Source organism: Protopterus annectens, chromosome 2.part2 (assembly GCF_019279795.1).
Source record: "Protopterus annectens isolate FY-2018-M chromosome 2.part2, PAN1.0, whole genome shotgun sequence".
NCBI lineage: Eukaryota > Metazoa > Chordata > Ceratodontiformes > Protopteridae > Protopterus > Protopterus annectens.
In genome coordinates, this window is record NC_056730.1 from 1,083,739,543 (window position 1) to 1,083,756,865 (window position 17,323).

Here is a 17,323-nt window from a genome sequence, read left to right on the forward strand (position 1 = left end):
CAATCTTCCAAAATTTGCCAAAAAAAAAAAAAAAAAAAAAAAAAAACATTTTAGAGGAACAGACCAAAATATGAGTCAAAAATCTGGACATGCTGCAAAAGTCTGGACAGTTGAGAGGTATGGTTATGGTAGTGATCTAGTCAGAGAATGTATGTCATTACGGATGAGGAAGGTAATATAATATGTTTCTAACAGGTGCATTTGTCAAGGGGAGTATGGTCCTATTATGTGGTGATAGTGCCAAGAGTGGTCTTATTCTTGGAAGATACAGCACAGTCATCTTTTGAAGAGTCTGACAGCTAGATAAAGAGCCTCATGTAATCTCACATCACTGTTAGACAGTACCGAGAGTTGTATTATTAGAGGGCTGATTTTAATCCAGAGAAGATGAGCACTGACAAAGAAATTAGCTATTAAGAGTGGCTTTTTAGGGCAGTTTTGAAGCTGTGAAGGGTAAGTAGTTTGTTTAATTACAGAAAGGATATCATTCTTCATTCTTAGTACCACAGATGGCTCCTTATACAATCAGGTTCCTTTTTCTTCCTGTAAGTTCCCATTCTTTTCCAAATATATCCCTCCATTCTTCTTTGTCCTGCCAGTTTTATATATCATCACCTCTCTCCTCTGTGTGCTTCATCACTTTCTACTTAGGTATATTCAGTACAACTTGTGTCTTTCGGCTTTTCCCGGTTAGGGGTCGTCACAGCGGAACTCCGGTTCGCTTATGATTTGTAGTGGATTTTTACATACCGGGTTACCAGCCCTGACGTACAACCTTCAACGAAGGCACGCCCCATTCACGTATGCCTCCACACAGAAGACGCTCTAGTTGAGAATCGAACGGGACAACGTCTTGCTATGAGGCGACAACGCTACCGCAGCACCACCACCGCAGTATAGGTATATTCATATTCAGTACAACTATATATTCAGTACAACTATTTCCTGAAATTTGCCCTGCTACTGTCTAAAACATATGCATTTGTCTCCTTCTTCCTAACTTTCACTTGCACTGTGAGCATAACAAAACCTTAGCCCTAGCACTTGTCTGCTCTATACATTCTCCCCTCTTGAGGATCATGTTAATCTTGCCCTTTCATTCAAAGCCCATCACTTCAAACACCTTGAAATTGATGAGATTTGTTCTGTCCAAAAATGCTGGAACATTTCAATTAACCTCATATAAGTTTGAGTCCCAATAATCATACATTTCCACTTCTTTTTGTACTATCACAGTTCCTTGCAGAAGCATGTTGCCATCCTTAACCTTCACATCCAGTGAAAACTGAATACAATTATCTACCACTGCTCCTGTCATCCGTTCCAATTTTAGTGCACACAAACATTTTTTTAACTCCTTTTTATTATCTTTTGATTTACTTACCTTTTTCAGTGAGAATGCTACTCCTCCTATTATGCAAACAAATACCTTTCCTCTATCGTGGCCTTCACTGATCCATCTGAAAAAAAGTGTGCCACAGTCCTATTTTCTTTTGGTTACTGTCCATTTCAGTCATCAAATTTACTTTCACTCTTCCATTTCCCTGACTTTAAAAGTCTCTTTGGGGGCTCATATTCATCCTTAAGTCTTTGTAATGACATCAAGATCAGAGTGGAGGATGTAAGTAACTGGATCCCCACATACCACACAAGTTAGAGCTCCCATGTCTGGAAAAGGACTATCAAGGACTTCAAAAACTCTAGGTTTGTGTCACATCCCTGAGCTCCCTTATCTGAGAAAGGATTAAAAAAGAGTGACAACCAAGATTTGGGCCACAATACACCCAAGCGATTTTAGATCACTCAGTCTAACCAGTGTTCTAAATAAAAACACAGAGTTAATGACACATGAACCTATTTCTGTTAGATAAAGAACATCAGGGGGTTGTTAAAGGGATAGCTTGCCTTTTGAATCTTGTGATATTCTTTGAGACGTAACAGCACCATTTCTGACAAGACATATTGTTTATCTAAAGCATTCAAAGCTATCCTTCACATTGGGGGACCTAATAAAGTAAATATCAAAAATAAAAACAAAACAAAACATGAAGAAGACATGCATGGGAAGCTGAAAAATATCAAAATGGGGTTACAAAAGTGAAAAATATCAAAATGGGGTTACAAAAGTCAATCTTCATGAAGGCCAGTAGGTCAGAAGCTTTATAACTGAACTTATGAAATTTGAGTCCTGTTACAAAAAGCTTCCATGAAAGAGATGTCTCGTCTGCGATTCACTGGAAGGAGGTTAAGTTGTCTGAATATCTTTTAGAGTCTTGTTGGATTACTTTCTGGGTTTAAACTTTAAATCTGCATTCTTCTATACACTGCAACCGCATCTGCAACTGGGTGTATGTATTTATAACTTGGGAAATCCTCAAAGTATCAACAACTGGAATAACTACCTAAGGGTTCTGATTCAGTACTGTATTCTGAAATAGGACTCTTAGCTAGTTGCTCCAGTGTTAGTAGCACAACAGGTAGCACATTATTGTTTGGTGTCGAAAGCTGTGGGTTCTATTCTTACACCAAGCAGACTGAATACTAATACTGCAGTGCAGCATAAGGGATGCTTTACTCCTGAATGTCATTCTTCAGATGAGAAGTTAAACCAAGGTCTCATCTGCTTCAACTGGTAGCTCAGGTGGACAAAAACGTTACCACACACCTATCGAAAAGATTAACTGAAGGTCCTTGATGCCCTGGCTAATTTTCCCAAAGTAGTATAACCACCACCTCAGGTCTCCCCTGAAAAGAGGCTATTCGTCTAGTGGGACTAACCTGGTCGATAGAGGAAAAACAAAAAATTCTCACAAGTATCTTGTGGAGTGAAACAGTTTATTGGGCAAACTGCATTTTTCATGCAATACCAACAGCATCTGTAGATGTGTGGGAGGTGGGTCCAGAAGTCCTGACTCCTTCCTTTTGTATATATGAGAGGAGATCAGCCATATATAAAATGGTCCTCATAATGCTCCTCACAGTAATGAAGAAGAAGAAGAGTAGGACCTTCAATATTCTCTCATGGCATCTCCTGTTTCAGAGAAGGGAAATACAGAAACATAAACAGTGATCTTCTAGGGGGCTGCAAAGAAATGTACTTCTTGTGAATATGAAGCCTGAAGTCCTTTCAGAGTAGCTGAGATCACTGGAGAGGATTTACAGATGAAGGAGATAAGGTTCCAGGTTGAGGACCTGTTGAAGTGTAAGAAAAAGTGCTAGCTATGGTCATTACAGTGATTTGCAAAAAATAATATTTGTACAGACACTAACAGAAAAAAGTGAAACGCGGATTAAATTATATAGCACTTGTTTGATGACAAATGGAGACAATAAGCTTATCTAGCCCTCTGTTTTAACTATACCTAACTTGAGACCAACATCTAATGATCCTTCGCATGAGGCACCTGCACCAGACACATGTAGGCAAGGGAATATGTGGAAGAACCCATGCTGATAAACAAGTGTTGGTTTTGAAGAACTGAAATGTTAGCAAGCACTGGTAAGAGTGACCATAAATCAACGCCAGGAGTTTAAATCTCAAAATGCATGCGCTCGAAGCACTCCTAAGTATGGAGAACGTCGACATCTGTGCAGTAACTGAAACCTGGTTCAAGGCTCCAGAGAGCACCCCAGCACTACTGGGCTACAACTCATACCACACATTTCGGCCACAGAACACAGACCGAAACACAAAAGGAGGGGGTGTATCCATATTCATCAAGGATACCCACACCTCCAGGTTAGTGGCGCAGCATGATACCTCTGAGATCATCCATGTGCAACTAACATCGGGCAAATCTGCAATGCAAATTGTGGCCTACTACAGATCACCCTCCATGACCCAAGACCACCATTCTGCCGACACTGGAAAACATGAAGGTCCTACCAAACACCCTGATCTTGGGAGATTTCAATTACCCTACCATTAACTGGGAAAACTACTTGAGTACAAACTCCCAGGCTCAGCGCTTCCTGGAATTTATCAACTCAAAATGCCCTGGATCAGCTGGTAAATTCCCCTATCAGAGGCCACAACATATTGGACCCGGTCATCACTAACATGGGCGACAGGTGCTCCATACCGGAGGTCAACCCGTCACTGGTTAGATCAGACCATAAACTAATCACCCTGGATGTCCACACTCCACCACCACCCCCAACCAAGGAAACCACAGTGAAAAACTTTTCTAAAGCAAACTTCACCTTACTTAAGGCAGAGGTGGTAAGTTCACAGCTCCCACGCTAAAGGATAACACTGCCCAAGATGCAGAATCCTTTACAATTGCACTCTATGAGCACCTACAAGGATGCATGGATCGTGCCATCCCTAGCAAAACCAAGACTCACTCCCCTAAGAGAAGGAAACCAGTCTGGTGGACCCCTGCCATAAACAGGTTATACAACAAAAGGAGGAAACTAGTTCAGAAAAAAAGCAAATCCCAAGAAGGAAAGACATCCTTGATCAGTATCAGTAAGAAACTAAGGTCCTTCATAAAATCATCCAAGGCTAACTTTGAAAAAAAATAGCCAAGGATTCGAAAGATAACCACAAAGCCTTCTTTAGCTATGTCAAGAATCTAAGTGGCAACTCACAGATATGCTCTGAGATAGTGCAAAATAGCACAAAATATACTGAACCTACTGACATTGCCAACATACTGGCAGATAGATTCAGTGCAAACTTCACCTCCCTCTCACCTTCAAAAGGGCCCACAACAATACCGGAAAAGTGTAGTGTCCCAGAAATGACAGAAGCACAGGTGAAAACAGTCCTTTCAAAAGCCAAAAGCACAGCATCGATGGTGGCCAGATGGTGTCCCAGGCTGCATCTTGCACAAACTACAGAACGAACTAACCCCCCGCCTAAACATGCTGTTCAACTTCAGCCTCTCCACAGGCTATGTGCCCATAGAATGGCACACAGCAATGGTTATTCTGCTCCACAAAGGAGGGGCCACAACTGACCCTGGTAACTATCACCCCCATAAGCCTGACTAGCCTGGTCTGCAAGGCTATGGAGCGCATCATCATAGAACTCATTAACAAAGACATTGGGAACCTCCAAACACTTGACCCAACCCAGTTCGGCTTTGTTAAGGGCAGATCATGCCTACTAAACCTGGCTGAATTCTTTGAGACAGTTACCAAGGCCATAGACGAGGGAAAGGTGGTTCACACAGCCTACCTTGATCTCGCCAAGGTGTTCGACACCATTCCTCACTCGGGTATTATAGAAAAACTCGCCAGCCTGAACATAAACCCCTACGTCACAAGATGGGTTGTCAACTGGCTTACAGACAGAACTCACACAGTAAGAATAGCGGGCTCCAGGTCTGACTCTAAACCAGTAACAAGTGGTGTCCCGCAAGGCTCGGTTCTGGGACCCCTACTGTTCGGCATATATTTCTCAGTACAGGCAAACACAGGAGGACTATGGCTAACCAAGTTCGCCGATGACTGCAAACTGGGAGCCATAATTGACTCTCCGGCTGACACAGACATCCTCCAAAAAGGCCTTACTGAGACAGACGCCTGGTGTCAAAGTTATGGTCTCAAGCTAAATGCCAAAAAATGCATAGTCATCCTGTTTGGGAAAAACAAAACACCCACGAATTACCACATAGGTGTCAGCCCCCTTAATACAAAAGGGGTAATAAAAGATCTGGGGACCCAGGTAGATAGTAATCTCTCCTTTGACAATCATATTGCCAAAGTAGTTAGGAAATCCTTCTATGTGGCCCATCTAATTACTAAGGGGTTCGCATCTAGAAATAAAGAGGTTATAGTGCCCCTCTACTCGTCACTCATCAGACCCATCATAGAGTACAATGCCCCATTTGGGATGTACCTCACAAGACACTTCCAACAACTTGAAAGACCACAAAAGCACCTCACCAAGAGGATTACTGGCATCAAACATATGTCCTGTGCAGCCCGACTGAAAAAACTCCGGCTGTACTCAGTGGCATATCGTTTACTCAGAGGTGATCTTTGCCTGACTTACAAAGTCATGTCCAACTCAGAATTGATGGACATGCTCCACCTAAAGAAATCCAAGTCACTGCAAGCCACACGCTCTAGTGAGCTAAACCTTGCCACAACAATAAATAGAACATGCTGGAGGGACAGATTCCTGTCACAGAGACTCCTCATGCTTTGGAACAAAATTTCTAACTACATTAGGCAGAGCCCCTCACTAACACTCTTCAAGAGAAGCCTTGACGAGTGGATGGGTAACAGAAAATACACCCCTGGGATCACTTCATTGGCTCTGCTTGACAGAGGCTCGGTTAATTGATCAATAGGGGCGGCGAAAGCCGACACACTCTGGCTAGGCTTATAAATGCCCTCGGGCCGATAGCCTAGTACCTACCTATGAACCTATAAGACAAGTTTAAAAATGCTACAATGATCAAGCCTGGTGAACTCTGGAGAGAAGCATGGAAAATTGAGCAGGAGGCTTACCTAAGGGCTGCTAGCAGTGCAACAAAATTTGGATGTAGCAACATGATGACTATTTGTGATACTGTCACCTCCACCACCACTGCCAATATTAGACTTACTACTAGTAGAGAGGAATATATAACAGTAAAAGGTGATCAGATACTGGTTAATTTGGCAACAATAACTCCTGCATCTGTTCAGCAGGAAAGGATCAGGTTTGGGAGTGAGAGAGATGTTGGGAGATTTGGCCAGGTTTAGATTCCTCTGTTAGTGAAAATGTGAAGGCAATGCAATCTCTGAGCCATTTAGACAAAGTAACTTCCGATACTGTGCCTCCCATTCTAGGACCCCGTACAGGAAATGAAAAGTTGATCCGACTTGCGAAAGGATTTAGTTCTGTCCAGATAGAAACGTAATTATCTAAGAACATCCAAGGAATGTAGGCATTATTCTCTCTTGTTAGAGTCATTTGGGAAGAACACAGGGAGCTCAATGGACTGGTTAATCGAAAAATCAGAAACCACTTTGGGGAGAAAGGATGGGTTAGTACGAAGTGATACTCTGTCCTTATGAAAGATCAGATAAGGGCTCTTGATACATAATGCTTGTAATTCAGAAATTCTTCTGGCTGAATTTATAGCCACCAGAAATAAGGATTTCCATGACGGGAATTTTAGATCACAAGTCACAGCCGGCTTAGAAGGGGGCAGAGAAAGAGACTGTAGAACACAGGACAGATTCTATGCCTCCACCGGCTGTCTGATGGGAGACCTGCTGTGGAAAATACCCTTAAGGAAGGTCTTGCAAAGGTGAGAAGAAATAAGTGGCACTCCATCAGACCCGTTATGGAAGTTGGAAACAGCTGCTACATGGACTGAAATGGTGGAAGCTGAGGCCCCAATGTCAAACAGTTTAGCCAGATAATGAAGAACAGTGGCTACGGGGGCTGAGAATGGGTCTAGCTTCTGATTACATGACCAAACAGAAAATCTTTTCCATTTATCCCTGTAAGGTTTCCCTGGTGGATGGTTTATGAGAGGCCAAGATAATATCACAGACGGGTGAGGAGAGGGTTTCCTGCCTGGCAACTAACGAAAGTGGAGACACCAAGCTGTCAGCTTGAGAGTGGACAGATTCGGGGGAGTCAGCCCTTGTGGGTGAGATATGAGGTCCTGACGAGTGTCTAGGATCCAAGGAGGTTGTAACAGATGAGGTCAAAGGAAGGGAAACCACACCTGATGAGGCCAGAACGAGGCAATGAAGATCACTTTGCTTCTCAACCAAATAGCTTTCCTTAGAACAAGGGGAATTGGAGGATAAACATAAAGGAGACCTGTGGGCCAATCGTGGATCAAAGCATATATTGGTGACTACACGAGAGGGGAAAAGAGGGCAAAGTAGCTGCTGCATTTTAGGGAGAGGCGAAAAGGTCGCAGCATGGCTGGCCCCAACGTCTGAAAATTTCCGCTGCCACACATGGGTGGACCACTCGTGAGGATGAAGAATGCATCTGCTCAGCCTGTCCACAATCATGTTGGAGCTCCCCGGGATATGCGTTGCGATCAGAAAACGGTTGGAAGCTATTGCCCACTGTCAGATTCTCATGGCTTCGCGACATAGGGGGTAAGATGTGGTCCCTCCCTGTTTGTTTATGTACCAGACCACGGATATGTTGTCTGACTGGACAGCAATCGTTCCGGATGGAAGGAGCGGATGAAAAGCTTGCAATGCCAATAGCACCGCTCTTAACTCCAGGACATTGATATGCAAGTTGACCTCTACATCGGACCACGTGCCTTGGACTGACTTTCCCTGGAAGTGCCCCCCCCCCCATCAGGGAATCATCTGTGGTCACTGTGGCGCTGTGCTGGGGAGACTGGAAGGGGCGACACCAAAGATTTTCATCCATACTTATCCATCAAAGGAGATCTAGTTTCCAAGTGTTGGTGATGAGAATCTGTGAGCCCAGGGGGTGAAGATTGGGTATCCACTGGGCCTGAAGGAGCCATTGTAGTAATCTCATGTGTAGTCTGGCTAAGGGAAATATAGGGATGGCTGCAGCCATAGAGCCCAAGGCTTGGAGGGCTTCTCTTGCAGACACCTTTCTTCAACAGAGTATCACTTGAACTTGTGCCCTTAGTCTCTGAAGCCTGTGGATAGGAAGTGAGATCAGGCTTGAGTGAGTGTTGAATATTGCCCCTATGAATTCCAGTTATTGTAAGGGCTGAAGGTTGGATTTCTCCCAATGTATGGTGATGCCTAGTGACTCCGCTAGAACCAGAGTGTAGCGGAGCGCCCTGACCAGAAGACGCTTGGTGGGGGCAGAAAGGAGCCAATCGTCTAGGTACGGGAACACCTGGAATCCCTGAAGTCTCAGAAGAGCTGTTACCACTGCAAGGCATTTCGTGAACACTCCGGGGGCCGTTGAGAGACAAAAAGGCAGGGCTCTGAACTGGTAGTGATTGGCTCCCAACCAGAAGCGAAGGAGGCTCCTGGAGTGCTTGTCCATCTTGATATGGTAATACGCATCCCGGAGATCTAATGAGCACATCCACACACCCTCCCGCAGAAAGGGGAGGATGGTTTGAATCGTGACCATGCTGAATTTGGTCTGAACTATCAATTTGTTTAGTTGGCTGAGATCCAGAATGGGCCTCCAGTCCCCTGTTTTCTTTGGCACCAAAACGAATCTTGAGTAGAACCCTGATCCGCACTGATCTGGGCGGACATGCTGGATGGCTCGTTTTCGACATAGCCTTTGAATTTCGAAAGCTGCCTCCTCCCTTTGACTGGGTGGAACATAGGGAAGGGATTTCAGAGGTCTTGGATAAGCTATTAGGGGAATATGGTAGCCTCTGGTAATGATTCTCTGCACCCACTGATCGTTGTAATGGAGAGCCAGGCAGCTTGGTGCAGAGAAATACCCGCCTCAACTGCTTCCAGAGGAAAGCAATTGGGCAGTGCCTCAGGAGCACTGATATGGTCTACCCGAGAAGGAATCTCTGGTGGCCTGGTTCTGGGGACCCCCTCTGTCCCGAAAGGGATGTCTTCCATTATTGGAACCCCCTCTGCCTCTGGAGGAATCCTCACCACGTGCATATCGGAAAGGACCTTGAGACTTCTTGTGCCACATCTTCCCGCTCCTCTGATTCCTGGAAAAGGAACACTGAGGTTTGGAAAAGCATAAGCCAACGGCAGACAAGGTCTTCCCGTCTTGCTCGCACCTGGCTAATGTATCCTTGACCTTAGCACCGAACAGAGCTGATGGCTTGATAGGGGCATTTAGAAAGGAAGACTTGAAGGAGTCCGCGAGGTCACAAATGCGCATCCAGGTGTGGCGTCTCATGACTATGCCTGCACCCGCAGCTCTAGCTGCTCCTTCGCTTGCATGTGACAGCAACCTCATGGATGAATTAGATATTGATTCTGGGGAGGCAAGTTGGGAAGCAACTTTATCTCGTGCTCCATCTGATACTTGGCCCGCGAGGGGTCTGGAGAGTTCGGAGATAAGATCTCTCTGGAGCCTTGTAAAATGTGCCAAAAAGTTCAAAGACCTAACTACAAAGGTCACTGACACAAAAACTTGCTTCCCTAACCTGTCCAATGCCCAAGAGTCTCTGTTAGGCAGGTGAACTGCAGGACTCTCTTCTGCAAGGTCCTTTTTCGTGGCTGCCGCCACCACCACCATAGTGTCCACTGGCAAACCTCTAGACCAATGGCGATGATCCTCTGGAGGGGAGAGTACCTTGTCTGATCTCCTGGGAATGGCCTCAGTGCAGTCAGGGTTCTTCCATGCCTATTGCACGATGAGTTTAACCAACTCATCGGCGGGGGGGGGGGTCACCCAAGAAGTAGGGGGCTGAGAGTGAAAGGCCTGCAGGAATACGGATTCCTCCGAGGAAGGGTTGGAGGACTTCTAGTCACCCCTCTTTTTTAAGATCTCCATGATGTCTCCGAAAGAAACATCATCAGGGGTGACCATGGGGACCCTTCCCCATCATCGTAGTCCGTATCATCCATGAGGGACTCCTCTAGGGAGTCCATGTGTTTCCTCTTACATACCCATTTTGGAGGGGGTTCTTCGGTGGGAGCATCTGAAGACTCAGAAAGGGAAATACCCTGGGCAGGGGTTTCCTGGGCTTTGTGCTCTCGGAGTCTTGGGGGGGGGGGTGGCCTTTGACAGCTGCGATTCGGAAGGAACTGGGGGAATAACCAACGGAGGAGGATTGCTAGAAGCAAGCACCCTCACCATCACCCTGAAAGTGGGCCCGCCCGAAGAGGAGTAGGAGCCAATTGTCAATTTTATTTCAGCCGAATACGCAATTGATCAACCCATTTTATGTTTCTAGTACATATAACCCACCACTATACCCCAATTTAGAAGTTTTTGAAAAAATGTGTGAATTGGACCTCTGAACTATTGACAAAAACTGTAAAAGGAGGTTCAATTTAACTAGAACTGAAAACAATACTTTAAAAATGTTAATGAACTCTAAAAATATCAGGTTAATTAAACCTGATAAGGGGGGGGGTGGTACAGTTATTTTTAATGAAAGTGATTATCTACATAACATGGAAGAAATTTTAACTAGTCATACTTATAGCCCAAGTTCAATAAATTAAATGAATGGAGCACATAGATGCATAAGAGGCATCTTATACAATCTTTTTATTGAAAGTAGTATTGATACGGATGAGTTAAATTACATGACTGTAACATATCCCAGGACACCTATCTTGTTTGGAGTCCCTAAAATCCATAAGGACATTTTAAAACCACCAATGAGACCTATTGTCGATGCACAAGGTTTGATAACTAATCCTATAGCCAAATACTTGAATGGAAAATTAAATCAGTATGTTATGGCAGAATCTCACTTGTGCAAAGACTCTTGGGATTTTCTAACCAGGATAAAACAAGCCCAATTTCATAAGACAGATATATTAATTACTGGGGATGTAAAGGACTTATATTCCGTCATACCACATGGGATTGGTATTGAATAGGTAAATAGTTTCCTGGCTAAAAGGGGCTTAACACAAAGTCAAATCAACTTGTACGGACAACTGTTGGACATTATACTTAAAAATAACTTTATAATGTTCAATGGTAAATTGTTCTTACAGAATGAGAGAGTAGCTATGGGTTTCTTCCCTGTGTGGAGGCCTTTATACAAATATAGTCATGTGTGTATGGAAAGAACAATATATTTTCCCATCTACATTTTTTCAGTATTGTAAGATATATTTACGCTTTTTAGATGATATTTTTATTTTGTGGAAGGGTGAAGACACAATAATTGACGACTTTGTGAATTATATCAACCAAACCACCACCTTTTTAAAATTTACAGCTGTTAAGGATTTCAATCAGATTCCATACTTAGATGTTTTATTGAGAAAAGATTATGAAACTAATTCCTTTATATCTGAAATTTTCTGTGAGGAAACTTATAGTAATAGTTTCTTGCATTATGAAAGCTGCCACCCATATCCACAGAAATGAGGTGTCCTAAAGGGACAATTTGTGAGGGCAGCTAGAATGGTCACTAAATGGGACAACTTCATATCCGAGTGTGAATTTCTAAAAACTATGTTTTTACATAGAGGTTACCCAAATTTCTTGGTAGATGATGTAATGCAGGAGGTTCTCACCAAGAGAAGCACTGGTCACTTTAAACCACTGTTAGCAAAATAAATCATTGTGCAAGAAATAAACCCTAATATTCCTATTCTAAGTAACAATGAAAATGAATATCAAACAACATCTCACATTAATGCAGAGAATAATCAGATTGATTTTACCAATAACAAAAATCTTATTAATGGGAATTTTAACTGCAGTTTTGTTACTACCTTCAATTGTGATAGCTCTGCTATTAGATCTATCTTAGAGAAAAAATGGGCTTTTCTTCTCAATGATTCTCTGCTTAGGAATAAATTAGACACAAATCTCCCTATTGTGTACAAAAAAGGTTACAACCTTAAGAGATGTTTTGAGAATACTTTTAATAACAACCGTCAAGGCTACATGTTCAAATGTGGTCAATGTAAATTTTGTAACCTCATTTTAGAAACTTGTAGGTTTTTTTGTAAATGGACAACAGGTAAAGATTATGGGAAAATGTTGTTTTTCTGAAAAGGTTGTTTATTGTGCCATAAGTACCCACTGCGTGTCATTTTATGTTGGAAAAACAGAAAGGAAATTGAAAGAAAGGATGGGCGAACATCTACGAGCTATTGAAGACAAAGTTGAAAATAATGCCTTAGCAAAACATATTTGTTCAAACCCCACACACCAATTTAAATTCATTGTTTTAGATATTTTAAAAAACAATGATTGGGGGGGGGGGGGGCATGGCCAGCTCATTTATAAAAAATGGAATTGGGGTGGCAAATTCACCTGTGCGCACATTCCTGGCCAGGCTTGAATGAGTCCCTTTCCCTTTACAGCATATTAAAATTAAAATCCCCTTATTCCATTATTATTATTCACAACGTCGACAATATTTTATAACATCTAATTTACATATATAAATATATACATGCATATACTGCTAGTTATGCTTGGGTTCAGTATATCGTGGCTATAACTCTTCATTTTAGGCTCAGTGATGGATCTTGTGAGTTAATACAACTGTATTCAACTATTTTTAGTTTTATACTCAATAGTGGTTTTATTTATTCATTCTTGGCTTATTCACGCATTTATTACATTGTTCATTTATTACTGGCTCCTTTGCACTAATTGCTATTTGTACTTGCTATGTACTTTTATCATGGGTTGATTTATACATGCAATTATTTATTCATTTGAATATCTTACAACTACTTATGTAGGTATTATATGCATTTTTAGTATCTAGGTTGTTTATCGTGCTTTCCAACATGTTTTAGGGTTTTTAAAATGTATTTGATTGAGGTATATAAGCATATTTACTATCATTTTACATTACTATGTCTTTAAGATATGCTTCAGCCTTGTGTGCTTAGGATGGGGGGGGGGTCATTTTGCTGGCATCACGTATTTTCAGTGAGATGGACCAATAACATTGCAAGGAGAGAATTTCAAATGGTTTTAACAGAAGTAAGTGATGTTTTTCATTGTCAGAAGTTTGTCAGTGCGACAAACGAAAGCGCTTACTTGGATTATTGTTTTTTACCTACTGTGCTGTGGATTATTTGGATTAAAAGTTTTTTCTTTGCTGTCAGTCCAGATCCTACTTTTTTATTCTACTTGGTTTCGTGTGGCTCTTATTGCATATAAGGGCAACTAACCTAGTACTTACCTGTGGGTTTGTCTGGCATAATGGCTAAGGTCTTCATCTCAAAGCTAAGGTACAGAGTGCAACTCTGGTCTCAGATTATTGGCTAGGCTTAAATGGCTCTATAGGGCAGTTAGCCTAGTATTTAGCTATGAACCTATGAATGTGAATACAGGTGCACAGGACCATTCAAGTACAGCAGGGCATTCAAACTAACAAACAGAATGGAGAAAGCCTACTTTTGACGTTACAATGTGAAACCAATTTCTTGTAAGGCCTTCTTGATCAGAATACAATGTAGAAAAGAGTGTTCTCTTTGCTGTCACTGTAATATAAACACAAAAGGCTCGTTACCTGTTTCTCGTCCAGTTTGACGAGTCCCCAGATTAATGACAGGTGTACCAAATGCACCTGCTTCCCGAACACCACAGCTGCTGTTGCCAATCATACAGCCAGCATTAGCTACAAGTTGTATGAACTGCTCAAAAGGGATATGCTTCACAGCTTGAAAATTGGGATGATGCTCTATGCCCCTTTTCCGCATTGCTCGTACCATCTCTTTACTACCTGTAAAGTAACATTTCCAGTTATGATTATTTTAACATTCACAATTCAAAATAAACTCAATAAATACACATCTGCAATGCAAAAGGTATAAGAAAATGTAATGAAAATGCCATTAAGGGGATACATTAATAACAGTTCACATAAGTTCATAGGTTGGTACTAGGCTATCGGCCTAATGCCTATAACAATTCCCTGGATATTTCTTCCCACAATATTTACTTCCCTGCATCTACTACATCTGCATAATTCATAGTCTGATAAAGTACAGTTGTGTACACTTACCATGTTGTTTGTCTTTTCCCGGTTAGGGGTCGCCACAGCGGAACTCCGATCCGCTAATGATTGGCAGTCGATTTTTATGGTGCCGAGTTGCCAGCCCGACGCCCAAGCCTTTAGTGAAGGCACGCTCATTCACGCATGTCTTTCGGAGGCCACTCGGCCGCGATGCAGACTCCACATAGAAGGCACTCCAGCCGAGAATCGAACAGGAGAACCTCTTGCTGTGAGGCAACAATGCTAGTTGTGTATAGTTACCATAAATGTAGATATTCAAGTGTATTCATTGCTGCAGTCCTGACTTGTGGGATTTCCCACTGTGTAAGCCCTTGGCCGGCCCAATTACCAAAGAAAAATCTCCCTCCTCCAACAGCTGGAGGACACCCTAACCAATGTCAGTACGCTCAGGTGTAAGGGGAGTCAGCCAGTGCTATGAGCTCATTTTTTTATTTCCCCCTAAACGTAGCAGCCCCCCCAATGGGCCCTGATGTCCAGGATCTGGAACACTGAAACTTAAGAAAGGGAAGGGTAGGAAGAGGGTTCTCCTGACTTGTTAAGGAGCTCATCCAATCCTACCCTGTAGGCTAAGGAAGGAAGGAATACTGCAATGGTGAATACAATCGAACATCTACATTTATGCTAAGTATACACAACTGTACTATGTTCTTTGTGATTCACTGTTGCAGTCTTGACTTGTGGGATGATTCCCAAAGCTGAGAAGAAGGGGGGATGGCAGATTAAGGAGAGGTGAGAATGGCCGGCAAGATGGCAATGGCAAATTCTGCTCTGGGCTTGAAGAAGGCTGATAAATGGTAATGTTTGGTAAAGGTATGCACTAAAACCAGGGAGCAGCTTCAAGGATGCCTTTGGTGGGTCCCTCTTCAAGGAAGGCAGTAGAGGCAACGGTTTCTCTAGTGCAGTGTGTCCCCACAGCATCAGGGGGCTTCTTACTACCATGATGTCTGTAACAAAAGGAAATGCAGAGAGATCCACTTAAGAGATGGTTTGCTTGGAAACTGGTTTTCCTTCAGAACCAAAGGCCACAAACAGTTGGTCTGATTTCCTCATAGTCTTTGTTCTGTCTAGACAGTGATGGAGCTGCCTATGCACATCCAAGGAATGGTGTATGCTTTCCTCTTTGTTTTGTGACTAGGGAAAGAAAGTAGGCAGATGTATGGCTTGATTTAAGAGGTCTCTGTCATCACCTTGGGTATACAGGAGGAGTTAGTCATGACAGAGTCTCTGTCTGGGTGGAAGATTAGTAAAGGTTCCACTGACATGAGTGCCTGTAGCTGAGAAACCTTTCCAGGAGAAATGATGGCTAACAAGAAGGCAGTCTTCCATGTCAAGTATTTTAGCTCAGGGGAAGCAGCTGGTTTGAATGGTGGAAGAGTAAGTTTCTCCAGAACAAAACTAAGGTCTCAGAGTGGCACCAGTGGCCTAACGTAGATCACCCCTCTAAAAAACAGTTTCATAAGGAGATGAGAGAAGACAAGAGATTAGGGAGAATGTTGGCTGAAATAGCGAAGGCATGAATTTTTATGGAGGAGTCAGACAGACCTTTGTCAAACATGCTGGCAAGATAGGCCAGGATGACAGGGATCTTGACTAGATGAGGATCCTGTGCATTTTGCCCACACTAAAGTGGAATCTTTTCAATTTAGCAGAGTAGGATTTCTTAGTGCTAATCCTTTTGGCCTCTTTTAGAATATCATGAACTGTTTGTCTAGGATAGAATACCTCCAAGGCATTACGGTATCCTCCATGTTGATAATTTGAGGGTCTGCAGGTTGGGGTGTACAATGTTTCCCTTGCCCTATGTCAAAAGGTCCAATCTCTGTGGCATCTGTCATAGTTTCATGCTGGCTAAGCTGAGTAGCAGAACATACCAGCGCTGCCTGGGCCAGTCTGGGGCTATTAGTATTACCCTTGGCCCCTCTTCCCTTATCTTTAGGAGTACATTGGGAAGCACAGGAATCAGAGGGAAGGCGTGGAGGAAAAACGCCTGTCCAAGGGAAAGAGAAAGCATCAGTCTTCCAGGCTGACTCCATTCTCTCCCTGGAGTAAAGCTTTTCCAATTGAGCATTTTCCTTGGTGGTGAAAAGATCTATTTGTGGCACTTCCCATTTTTTGTCTATACTGAGAAATATTTCCTGGTGCAGTTGCCACTTGTAGGGGTCTGACAGGCTTCTGCTGAAGTGATCTTCTAGTTGGATGTGCACACCTGTCAGGTATTGTGTCAACAGGTGTAATCCCAAGGAATGTGCCATTTCCCAAACATCCACTGCTAGGCGGCAGAGAGGGCAGGTGTGTAGGTGTGTGTCTGTCCCGTTTATGTGCTATATGACTGTGGTATTGTCTGTTTTCACTAATAGCACTCCTGGTTTCCTCTTCTCTTTGAAGGCCATCAGGCCTTTTTGGACTGTCACAAATTCTTTTAAATTTGTGCATTTGTTTCTGAACTTGTGGTACCACTTCTCTTGGGTCTGGAAGAGGTTGAAGTAGATTCCCCAGGCTACTTCTGAGGCATCTGTAGTCAGTGTTTGTCCCGGGAGGCGAATCTGAAGGGGCGACCCAGGTTGTGGGAGCAAGCCAGGGCCCACCATGCAAATTCTTCTCTGAGGTAATGGATCAGTTTGATCTTGGCTGAGAGGAGCCGAGTGTTAGCACCACACATTTTTGAGATACCACTGACGTTTCCTCATGTGTAACCTGGGCAGGGGGATAATGAGGATGCAAGAGGCCATGTAACCCAATTCCCCGAGGTATTC

General features: G+C 43.1%; 1 protein-coding gene across 1 annotated transcript in view; it reads right to left on the bottom strand.

Moving 5' to 3' along the window:
* Nucleotides 1-17,323, bottom strand: part of GNE (glucosamine (UDP-N-acetyl)-2-epimerase/N-acetylmannosamine kinase) — an 852,948-nt gene that overhangs the window by 429,743 nt on the left and 405,882 nt on the right. The window contains exon 5 of the mRNA XM_044064307.1: nucleotides 14,064-14,276. Within this exon, the coding sequence (XP_043920242.1) occupies nucleotides 14,064-14,276 (213 nt within the window). The remainder of the gene's footprint in view (nucleotides 1-14,063; nucleotides 14,277-17,323) is intronic.